This window comes from Rhinopithecus roxellana, chromosome 17, assembly GCF_007565055.1.
Source record: "Rhinopithecus roxellana isolate Shanxi Qingling chromosome 17, ASM756505v1, whole genome shotgun sequence".
Taxonomy (NCBI): domain Eukaryota; kingdom Metazoa; phylum Chordata; class Mammalia; order Primates; family Cercopithecidae; genus Rhinopithecus; species Rhinopithecus roxellana.
The window spans coordinates 28,345,989-28,358,022 of NC_044565.1; the positions used below are offsets into that span (position 1 = coordinate 28,345,989).

The following is a 12,034-nucleotide window of genomic DNA, read 5'->3' on the forward strand; positions in this document are numbered from 1 at the left end:
ACTAAGAAGGAAGGGGATACAAAAGGGAGCATTTTTCAGTGATAGAGATGAAGAAATGAAGGTAGAGAGAAATGTACACTTGGAAATCTAATAAACCAATCCTAGACTGACAGACAGCGAGTTCAGCTTGGTGAGCAGCCTCAGAAGTGGGGGCTGGTGCTTATTCCCTGGTGTGTGTGGACAAAAATGAGTGGTTTTTCGTAACAAGGATGGTCTGGGCCTGCAGCAGGAAAGTGTGGTCACAGCTTTGGGTCAGTTGGCCTCCGTGTTAACACCAGCCTTGGAGCTCCTGGATGGCAGGTGCAGTGTGTTGTTGATTGTGTTCGCAGCGCAGTGTCCTGCACATGGAGTGTCATCTGTCCTCTAGCATTTGTTGAGTGTTAGGAATTGAGGATTACAGAGGTAGAGAACAATGTATTCTGAAAAAATGGGGATATTCCTTTTAATTATGTTCCTTTTAAGCAACAAGTCAGAGAGATCTAGAAATCTCTATCTCTCCAGTTCATTGAGGCCAAAGCTGGGGAGACTTTACAAAAACACACTTGATAAAAGGTGCTGCCAATGGGATTCTGAATCCATTTCAAGGGCCAGGTAGCTCTATCACGTCCCATGGCCACAGGACACACTGCCTGTAACCATGACAACAGCCTACCACATTCTCTCGTCATGGCCAATCTTTTATAAATTCATGCCCAAAGTGAAGGGGCCAGATTCATTGGATTGTGAAAGCGTAGAATTGTGCAAAGCACTTCTGGCCTTTGGGGCCAAATAGATATGCATTTGCATCCTGGCCCCATCTTGTAGCAAGTGAATTGTTTAACCTGTCTGAGATTTAGCATTCTCATCTGAGCCTAAGGAAAACAGTCATCTCCCTTGCACATACATAGTCTGATACCTGGAACTCAGTAAGTGCTAGTCTTTTCTTCCTTCTATCCTATTGTAGACCTAAAGGGGAACTGGAAGAGCCTAAGGTGGGCACAAATGTGTCAGGCATAGAGGATAACTTAACAACACGTGTCTGCTGTATTTAGCAAATGAATCTATACATCACAGGTGCAGTGGAAGAAATATCAAATTTGAAACATTTTCTCTTTAAAAACTTCATTTAAAAAATACTGTATTTTTTTCCAATTCTAGATCACCATTTTTTTTTTTTTTTTTTGGAGATGGAATTTCGCTCTTGTTACTCAGGCTGGAGTGCAATGGCGTGATCTCCACTCACTGCAACCTCCACCTCCTGCCTCAGCCTCCCAAGTAGCTGGGACTACAGGCACCTGCCACCACACCTAGCTAATTTTTGTATTTTTAGTAGAGACGGGGTTGTACCACGTTGGCCAGGCTGGTCTCAAACTCCTGACTCAGGTGATCCACCTGCCTCGGCCTCCCAAAGTGCTGGGATTACAGGTGTGAGCCACTGCACCTGGTCTAGTGATAGTCCTGATCACTAATTTCTGATCAGGAGTAACAACTACTGTAAAATCTACTCATACTCACCTTTGGTCGGTAAGGCATTTAAAGAGCTAATTCAATTACACTGAGGGCAACAACTCCAGACTTTGCTTTATTCAACAGTAAGAGAATGGGATGGGAACAAATTGCCTTGAGAAACATAAAACCTAAGGCATATACACACACATTTAGAAAACAGCATCAGGAGTTTATAGACCTTTTGAAACCAAAGCCACCCTCCCATCCTGGGCCAAGACTCTCTGAACTTATCCATCAGTGAAGATCACGGACATTGTAAAGATTTGCTTTTCTGACATCCATAATGTATTGTCTGCAGTAGGATATGTGCGTGTGTGTGTGTGCATGTGTGTGTCTCTGTGTGTGTAGACTGCTCACGTTTTCATTTTTTACCCCCTATTCCCATGACAGTTGTTCAAGTTCTTGCTCCTCTGAATCAAGAGGAGGCAGAGCAGGGTTTGCACATCAATGAATCAATCTCTTTAATAAAAAGAAAGGAAAAAGATGATAACATTGGTTACTAAAGGGAAGATGGGTGATATTTGCAAAGTTTCTGTAGCATTATAAAATACCTTTACACTTTTGTTCCATAGAAATTATACTCAGAAATGGAAATTAAATGTCATCAGAAGAAATAAACACAGCTGTTTCACTGAAAGACAAGTAACTAGTAAAACTGTGGAAGTTAAAAAATTTTTGCAGATAACCTGTGAAAACAGCCACTATCAAACACTGGTCAACAGCACATCATTGTATAAGGTAATGCTTTTATGTTATTTTAACTTTAAGACTTAATGGAAAAGATAAAATTCCCAAAAGAGGGGTTGAGGGCTACCATTTGGTCTCATAGCAAATAAGCTGCCTGATTCCACATGGCTCACTTGCCCTGTTTGAGCCAAGTATCCTCACTGGCTTGTTGTCAACAGCTGATACATAGTATTAAAATATGTTTCACAGTAGTTTCCCTGGATATGGTGTTCAATAAATGATTACAGCTTCCTCTCTCACCCTCTTCCTTCATTTTCCTCCTCTTTCGATAAGTTCATTTTTAGGAATGCTAGTTCAAGGATTTCCCTTTTCTCCTGTCACATGTGCTTAACATGTAAAACTCAATTGTTTGTTTTTCTGAATACATTAGTTCATTTTATAATATTGGAAATGGTAACGCTTTTATAATATTTTAACTTTAAAACTGAAAAATGAAGAAAGCAAAAAGCACTCATAAATCCATCAGTTAGAGACTTTGTGCTTCTTTTTTTTTTTCCTGTGAAGCATTTGCTTTTTAAAAGTGGTATATTTTATTTTATTGTGTTTTTTCCTCTAAGAATTATGCTGTGACTATCCCTTCACATCTTTAAATGATCTTCTAATCATGGGCTTTCAGTTTTTACGTGCCTGGTTTCATCTAACTAATCCCACTGTTATTGGACATTTGTGAATTGCCTATTTTTCACCATTATTTAAAGGCTGAAATGAATACCACTGCCACAGAACCTTGGTTGTTTATATAATTTGTCCTTCAACCAAATCCCTAAATGCAGAATTACCGAATCAAAGGCTGTGAGCATGTTTATGTCTTTTTCTTCATACTATCAAACTCGTCTCCAGGGAGCTCTGCCAATTTTACCCCACACTTGAAAAAAGAATCCCAATTTTCTGTCACCTCCACAACACTGGGAAATAATGCTCCTAGAATGTTTCAAATTGGATGTGAAAAATTTCTAAAACTCCTAGTGGATTTTTCACTTTTCTTAGTAATAAATTAAACGTTTGTATATATTTATTGCATCTTACTGCAATCAGACAATTTTGTGGGTTGCCTGTTTATTTTCTCTGTCTTCTTCAGTTGGCATACCTTTTACTTGTTGAATTTGAAAAGCTCTTATACACCATGGAATACTATGCTGCCATAAAAAAGGATGAGTTCATGTCCTTTGTAGGCACATGGATGAAGCTGGAAACCATCATTCTCAGAAAACTAACACAGGAATAGAAAACCAAACACTGCATGTTCTCACTCATAAGTGGGAGGTGAACAACAAGAACATATGGACACAGGGATGGGAACATCACACACGGGGGCCTGTTGGCAGGTGGCGGGTAGGGGATGGATAGCATTAGGAGAAATACCTAAGGTAGATGACAGATTGATGGGTTCAGCAAACCACCATGGCACGTGTATACCTATGTAACAAACCTGCACATTCTGCACATGTAACCCAGAACTTAAAGTATAATTTTTTTTAAAAAAAAAAGCTCTTTTAGACCACGCTATAGGAATTATGTATACACATACATAGTGTGTGTGAGTATAGAGTATGTGTATGCGTAAAAAGCATACACACTCCCATCCACACACACACACACAACACAAATTGTGTAGTTCAGGGGTCCCCAATCCCTGGACCACTCCCCCTCACTCACATTACCACCTCCTGTGAGATCAGCAGCGGCATTAGACTCTCACAGGAGCAAGAACTCTATCGTGAACTGTGCATGCGAGGAATCTAGGTTGCGTGCTCCTTATGAGAATCTAATGCCTGATGATCTGTCACTGTCTCCCATCATCCCCAGATAGGACCACCTAGTTGCAGGAAAACAAGCTCAGGGCTCCACTGATTCTACATTATGGTGAGTTGTATAATTATTTTGTTATATATTACAGCGTAATAATAATAGAAATAAAGTGCACAATAAATATAATGCACTTGAATCATCCCCAAACAAACCATTCCCCACTCAACCCCTACCCACCGTGGTCCATGGAAAAATTGTCATTCATGAAATCAGTCTCTGTGTCAAAACGGTTGGGGACAGCTGATGTAGTTTACATGGAATAACAAATCTGAATAATGTGACTCTGTCATGGAAACTTTAAAGACCTATAAGAGAGAGTGGTCTGAATAGAACTTGGGAAAGCTAAAACAAGTGATGATAATATCCTTGAAACTTTTGTTTGTGCCTTATGCTTGAACACTGTTTACTTGTGATTTCCAAAGACAGCTCTTATCTGAAATGTTTTCTAAACATTTGAGTCAGTCCTGAGTTGACTTCACTCTATTTCCCATCAATGTACAAATGCGTTACAGTACATGTAGATTAGTGAGGCATGGTGTGCTGAGTTTTAAGATATTCTGACTTGGCGCGGTGGCTCACCCCTGTAATCCCAGCACTTTGGGAGGCCGAGGCAGGCAGATCATGAGGTCAGGAGATCAAGACCATCCTGGCTAATATGGTGAAACCCCATCTCTACTAAAAATAGAAAAAAATAGCCAGGCGTGGTGGTGGGTGCCTGTAGTCCCAGCTACTCAGGAGGCTGAGGAAGGAGAATCATTTTAACCCAGGAGGCGGAGGTTGCAGTGAGCCAAGATCAAGCCACTGCACTCCAGCCTTGAGGACAGAGTGAGACTCCGTCTCAAAAAAATAAAAAAAGAAATTCCAAAATGCAGATATTTAAATTAAGAGCATTGATGCACTAAGGATGTTTAGCTAAACAATGGACCGCAGGGCTAAGTATTCTAAGCCTGTTGACTGATCATGACTTCACCCGAGAGCAAGGAGTCTAAATCAGTAGACAATTGAGTAGACAATTTAGTAGATAATTGATTGGAAAGGAAAAATGAAGAGTCTGATCTTTTCTATAGCTTGAAAAAATTAGTTTGGCTTTATAAAATTTTGACTTATACATAAATAATTTACTGATGTGAGGTACACATGTGGGTGCTTCACGGGCACATTCTATGCAAAATGGGTCTAACCCCAGTGGCCGCCAGCTCTGAGGGAGAAGTCTGCGGGCAGTAGGTTCTTCTCGCTTGGTGTTTGCAGAAACAGTGTCCAATCATCAAGGATGGCCATTCAGCCCCCAGCCTTCCCATGTGGTCCCTGCATGGCTCTGGGACCTACCTCTGGGTGTCAGATGTGCTGCATTGAAGAAAGTGGCTTTATTACAGTTAGTATTAATTCCTGTGACATGTATGGAAATGTGTGTGTGAGAGAGAGATGTCTGAGTGTACCTATGGATTTGAATATTGTTGATGCATTTCTAATCAGCTCGCTGGCTTCTGGTGGAGGGTGTCAAAGGTGTGGGTGGTCTGCTAGCTACTCAGTTCTCTGAGTAATTCTCTACCCACCCCACTACCCATCCCTGGGATGCATAGTCCAGAATACACAAAATTGGACTGAACATGTATGAAAGAGTTGTGACTCAAGCAAGGATTTTTGTTGTAGTGTTCTCTCTCTCTGTCTCTCTCTCCCTGTTTCTCTCTCTCTGCAGGTGTGTGAAAGAGAGATGAAAGAATATTGATGAAAGCAGCTACAGTGCTCATACTGCCCCATGCGCTACTTCCCAGCATGTATTAATAACGATAATCATACCAACAGAAATGGGACTGCATTTAATTGTTTCAGTAAAAGCAGTACCAAGTCATTGGGACACATATCCAGGAATTGCTGCTTTCCATTCTGTTTTCCTTTTGCTCTAAAGTTCTTTAACTCAAAAATTTGGATCATTGTAATATCAATTGGGCCTTTACTAAAGTATTTTAACTTGCTTTCTTAAAAACAGAACTGTAAAAAGCTACTGGAGAACAATAAAAACCCAATGATAAAGAAGAATGCCGAGTTGGAAGACCAGGGGTATTACTCCTGCGTGCATTTCCTTCATCATAATGGAAAACTATTTAACATCACCAAAACCTTCAATATAACAATCGTGGAAGGTAAGGGAAATCTTAGAATTGGGAAGAAACAGATGTATTTTAGTAAAATGGAATTTTTCCGTTCTTCAAAACTGTGTAGGAATTGAGAGTCCACTTAGTTGGGATTGTGACCACACCACTAGTTCAAATATAAGGGTTAAAATCTTCATTTTGGTGCTCCTCTACTTGGCTAAATAAACCTTTCTTTTTGGCAGGAAATGAAAATCTATATGAATAAACCTCACATGAGTCAGCTCTCTCTTATATATGAAATTTGAGTAGATTGTGGAATCTTTTGTTGTTGAATTTACATTTTCACTCCACAAGTATTTATTGACGATATCTATACTCAATAAACTATACTTAGCACAGGGAGGCAGGGAAGCAAGGAAATATGAGATGAAGTGAGCACTGTACTATTCAGAAGGGATTTGATTATAATCAGGAGAGGTAATAATCTAATGCCACCATATGAAAGAGCATCATCTGTGAGGCTGCAAGAGTGCAGGGGGAAGTTGGAGGAAGGACAGATGCAGGAGGCTCCCTTTGACCTGGGTCTTGGAAGGGGAGCCTCATGAAGCAGTGACCTGCTGGGGAAAGGGGTCTCGACTGGGAAAGTTAAAGAACATTGATGTGCTGGTGGGAGGGGAGGGATGCTGGACCCAGGCTGTGTGTGATGGAAGAATAGTATCCTGGGACATTAAAGGTATTTAATTAAACCTCACCCAGTGAAGATATTTGTCATAAGGCACAACCGATAATTGATCATCCAGTCCCTTCTTGGGAACTACCAAGGAAATGACCAAATCACACAGCAGTGTAGTCCAGATTTTAATATCTGATTGTTGAAGTCTTTTTTTTTTCCATTGAGTCCAAATATCCCTTCTCGTAGCTTCCAACCACTGATTTTGATTTGCCTTCAAGAATTTCACAGATTAAATCTGGCGCCTTCTTAAAATGACAGCTCCTTTCCTGATTTGAAGACAGGTGACTTATCCAGTCTAGACTTTTTTCCCCCATCATCCTGAGAAACTGGAAACTGTAACACTTGTGTGGGTGGCTAGTTCAACAAAATCTGTGGGCTCAAATTTGCTGCAGCCTTTGCTTTGGCAACGTCTTTCCTCTTCACTACAACCATGTAGCTATATACACCCACGTATTGCCACAGTAACAAATTACCCCAAGTTTAGGGTCTTCGGTAAAATCAAGGTTTTGGCAGAATGAATTGCTTTACTTCCAGAGGCTGTAGGGGAAAACATGTTTCTTTTTTTTTTTTTTTTTTTGAGACGGAGTCTAGCTCTGTCGCCCAGGCTGGAGTGCAGTGGTGCAATTTCTGCTCACTGCAAGCTCCGCCTCCTGAGTTCACGCCATTCTCCTGCCTCAGCCTCCTGAGTAACTGGGACTACAGACACCTGCCACCACGTCCAGCCAATTTTTGTGTTTTTTTAGTAGAGGCGAGGTTTCACCGTGTTAGCCAGGATGGTCTCAATCTCCTGACCTCATGATCTGCCCACCTCGGCCTCCCAAAGTGTTGAGATTATAGGGGTGAGCCACCGCGCCCAGCTGGAAAATGCATTTCTTTGCCTTTGCTTTCTCCAACTTCTAGAAGCCACCTGCATTTCTTGGCTTGTGCCACTTCATTTCAGAGCCAAACACATTCGCTTCCCTCACCCCATCTCCTTTTTGACTCTGACCTTTCTGTCTCCCTCTGGTGAGGACCTTGAGACGACATTGTGCCCACCTAGATAATCCAGAGTGATCCCCCTATCTCAAGATCCTTAATTTAATCACATCTAGAGGTTCCTTTTGCCATGTAACATATCATATTCACAGGAACTCGGGAGTAGGATGTGGGAAACTTCGGTGTCTATTATTTGGCCTACCACAGTCCAGAACCAGGGAAAACCATAACTGAATTTTTAAACTCAAGAACTTAAATTCTATGTATAATCATCTACCCTAAACTCTCCAAATTTTCTTTCCTGTATGTATTTTTCATATCGTATAAATCTGTGTTCCTTCGATGCTTTCAGAACCTGCACCCACTCTCCCACCATCTTTGCTTTCCGCCCATCAGCAGCTCTTTCCTTACCTCTTTGATGAAGCTGTAGGAATATCCATTATTAAAAGGGTACTTGCTATGGGCCAGGGACTATGCCAAGTACTGCAGTTGAATCATGTCATATAATCCTCACAACAGCTCTGTGAGGCTGTGGCCTTGGGTGAGTTCATTTCTTAGTTCCTCTCTGCCTCAGATTCCTCACTGTGAAATGGGATAGTAGTGGTTCATCCCTCACAGGGTTGGCTGAAGATGACTGAGTGAGTGTGTGTTCAGCTCTAGGATGGCTCCAGGGACAGCAAGAGTTCCACTGTAATGACCATCTCCCACTGCTGGGTTCCCAAACCTCACCTGCAGTACCAGCTATTCTTCTCCTATAATTGTCCATGTTATTTTCCTTGTCTTCTTGGAGAATGTCAACTGAGTCTCTCAGGACTCCACTCAAATGTCCCTCCTCCTCCATGACCCCATGGTCTCTTGTTTGTTTTTCTGATTGCTGTCAGAATTGCATTGCATGTGTGTCTCTGTCAATAACTTGAAAAGTTTCTGGAAAGGCTGACACTGAGTTCTGTTCCTCATCTTTGCATCTTGAATACCTACGATTGACACTTGGCACATAGAGGTGCTCATTACATGCCTGTTGTGTGCATCATTGAGACAGCAACAACTCCTTTGATGCCACATGCAGCAAGAAGTCTAGACACTTCACCATCCTGGCTATTTTTATTTGGATTTGGCTAAGTTTGCCACGAGTCTACAGAAATTAGAGCTTGGAGTTGGAGAGGACAGTCAGGAGGTGTTCTGACCCGTGTTGAGGACTGGGGGGATTCTGAGCTCCCACCTTCTCCAGGTTGTGTCTTTATTACAGTCCCCTTGCCTTCGCAGATGGAGATCTCTCAACTGCTACGTAGTGACTGCTGTAGTGGTGGAAAGGTGTGATACCTCTCCTCCCCATCCTAAGGGCCATGGCAATGCTCCTATAACAAAAAACAGATGAACAAGGGGCAAGCAAAACAGATTTATTTAATCAAAGTTTTATGTGACTTGGGACTCTTCAGAAAGGAAGATGCCAGGACCGGGTGTGGTGGCTCACGCCTGTAATCCTAGCACTTTTGGAGGCTGAGGTGGGCGGATCACCTGAGGCCAGGAGTTCAAGAGAGGCCTGGCCAACATGGCAAAACCCCATCTCTACTAAAAATACAAAAATTAGCTGGGCTTGGTGGCAGGGCACCTGTAATCCCAGCTACTTGGGAGGCTGAGGCAGGGAGAATTGCTTGAACCCAGGAGGTGGAGGTTGCAAGTGAGCCAAGATTGTGCCAGATGCACTCCAGCCTGGGTGACAGAGCGAGACTCGGTCGCAAAAGGAAAAAAACAAAAGGAAAGAAATGAATACTCCAAGACTCAGGAAAACCATTTTTTTCTTTTTAAATGCTTAGGTTCTAGAAACATGGACAGCCGTGTAGAAATGTGATCGGACAAGAGGGTATGACCTAATGCTAACCGACTGAGTGGGGAAACTCAGCAAGACCTGTCCACATTCTTCTTGGCCTCTCTGTTATATTTATTTTTCCTGGGTAGAGGGCAGAGGGTCTTAATACTTACTGTCAGACCAAAGAAGGCCAAAGAATTTATAGCCAGCTCCTAGACAGAAAGGCAGGAGAAGGTTAGAGTCATGCTTCTAGGTTCTATGGCTTACTTTGGGAAAAAGGATTCTAGTTTTTATGATCTGCCTTTGGGAAGAGGGAGTCTGGTTTCTAGGACTTGCTTTGGGGAGAATGGGGGAATGAAGCAGGAGGGCAGGAGAAGGTCAGAGACATCTTGGTTTTGAGGCTCCTTTGAGGCCTTCAAATGTGCTTTAAAGTACTCAGCCTGCCAAAACGCCATACTTTGGGCACTATTTTTGAAGCCCAGGAGTACCACTGCCTTCAGCTCGTGCTCGTGAATCACAGTCACCTGAATTCCCACTGGGCATCTGCCGCTTTCCTGGTCTCATGCTCTGGCTGATCGGGTGGTGTCTCCTCCTACTGCTGATGATCTCTATGCCGTGTTGACTCTGATAGCCTCCTAGGGAGACTGGTCACGTCAAGGGCATGAACTACGCTGTTGTCGTCCTTCTGTGACCTACATGGGACTGCGCCCTTCACTTTACACCAGTTGTGCAAACTCAAGGCTGATCTAGGTTTCCAGTGATATAATTTGAGTGTTAGTAGACAGCATCCTTTGCTAAAGATGTCCTTCACACTGCCCCTTCTCAAGTCTCCCATGTAAGTTTCTGCAGGAAAAAAATGGATCCAGAGAAAGGTAGTCAGTAGCAGTTTTCCGCCTCACACACAAATTGCCTCCTGCCCCTTTGTCTTTGAATTCAAGCCCACGTTGCTTCTTATTGTCAGACCCGAGAGTTGGTTCTTTCCCTGGATACATCTCAGCTCCTCCTGCCTGTCTGTCAGCATTCCAGGCTTGCCCAGAGACTCCGAATCCCAGGAGAACCCAGTCCTGACTCTCAACCCCGGGGTCCACTGTGCTGGTTTCATTCTCCTGTTCTTGCTCACATATCTGCCCACTGCATTCTCCACTGCTCACTCTGGCGCTGCACTTTCTGACAGGGCTCAGGGAGGTGTGGGAGCTGCAGGAGGGCTCCTGAGTCTCACTGTACTCCACTCAACCAGGCATTCTGCTTGCTGAGCGCCTGCAAGTCCCAGAGGGATGTTCTGGACCTTGCTTGGGAACCCCCCAAAGCAGTGGGGCTACTAGCAGGGAACAGTCCTGGTCATGAGGAAGGTTACCAATGCCGATATCAGGGCTGACAATAACTTAACTATGCACCAGTTTAAATCTATGACCACAGCTGCTCTGAGGGTTTGCAGTTGCCAGCTGCCTTAGGCAAGAGCCTGCTGGGTGGTGACTTACTTCCCAAGCATCACCAGATGGGGACTGATGGGGCAGAATTTATGTATGGTACTTCCAGTCAGGGTCAGAAGCCACTCAGGAGCAGCAGTAGACCTTGCCCTATAGGCGTGAACTTACCAGCAGGGCCAGGGCCCAGGTCAGGCTCCCAGGCACAATATTGAAGGGACACCGCTCTTAGCACCTTGCCAGGGAACGGTGGGCACCTAGAGTGAGGAATTTGCTTTTCTCAACCCGTCTTGTCTCTGCACCCTGTAAATCCATCACTGGCCAGCTGAGGAGGACAGATAGAGGGAATCGAGACAGGGCAGAAAGGCTCTTCCCAGTGATTTTGCATGGTCCAACTCTTGTATGTTTGATTGTCTGGGAGTCAGGCAGCAGTGGATGGGCATCTTCCTCTGCCTTTTAGTTAAAGTGAGCAGACGCTGCAGATTTGAGTGAGAGAAACCAGATGCAAGGTGCTTTCAACATCTCCGTCAGCATGGAGTTGATGGAGAATGAAGCAATAAACAATATGATCTGTGACCTTTAGTTAATGCAAATAGGACACAAGTGAACGTAAACCAGTAACTATTGGAATCTTTGTTACGTGAAATGAGCATATTATCATAGATGCTTATCTTAGAGAAGCTCAAGGCAACACTAATACATTTGTCTTTTCTTTTGTCACTTCTAGATCGCAGTAATATAGTTCCGGTTCTTCTTGGACCAAAGCTTAACCATGTTGCAGTGGAATTAGGTATATTTCAATATACATATATTCTGCATTTATAAGTAGGGGACATAATAGAGTCTTCCAAGGGTAAATACAATTCATTATTGAATGACACCGGATACACATTTCATATTTGCTGACTAATATTACAAAACTAAAAAAAGGTGGCATTTTTTGAATCTTGCCACTTTT

General features: G+C 43.0%; 1 protein-coding gene across 6 annotated transcripts in view; it reads left to right on the top strand.

Annotated features, from left to right (window-relative positions):
- Positions 1-12,034, top strand: part of IL18R1 (interleukin 18 receptor 1) — a 44,809-nt gene that overhangs the window by 15,374 nt on the left and 17,401 nt on the right. For all 6 annotated transcript variants that reach the window (XM_030921016.1, XM_010356564.2, XM_030921012.1 and 3 more), the window contains 3 exons: positions 2,061-2,226; positions 6,032-6,185; positions 11,804-11,866. In XM_030921016.1, the coding sequence (XP_030776876.1) occupies positions 6,068-6,185; positions 11,804-11,866 (181 nt within the window). In that variant the 5' untranslated portion in view covers positions 2,061-2,226; positions 6,032-6,067. The remainder of the gene's footprint in view (positions 1-2,060; positions 2,227-6,031; positions 6,186-11,803; positions 11,867-12,034) is intronic.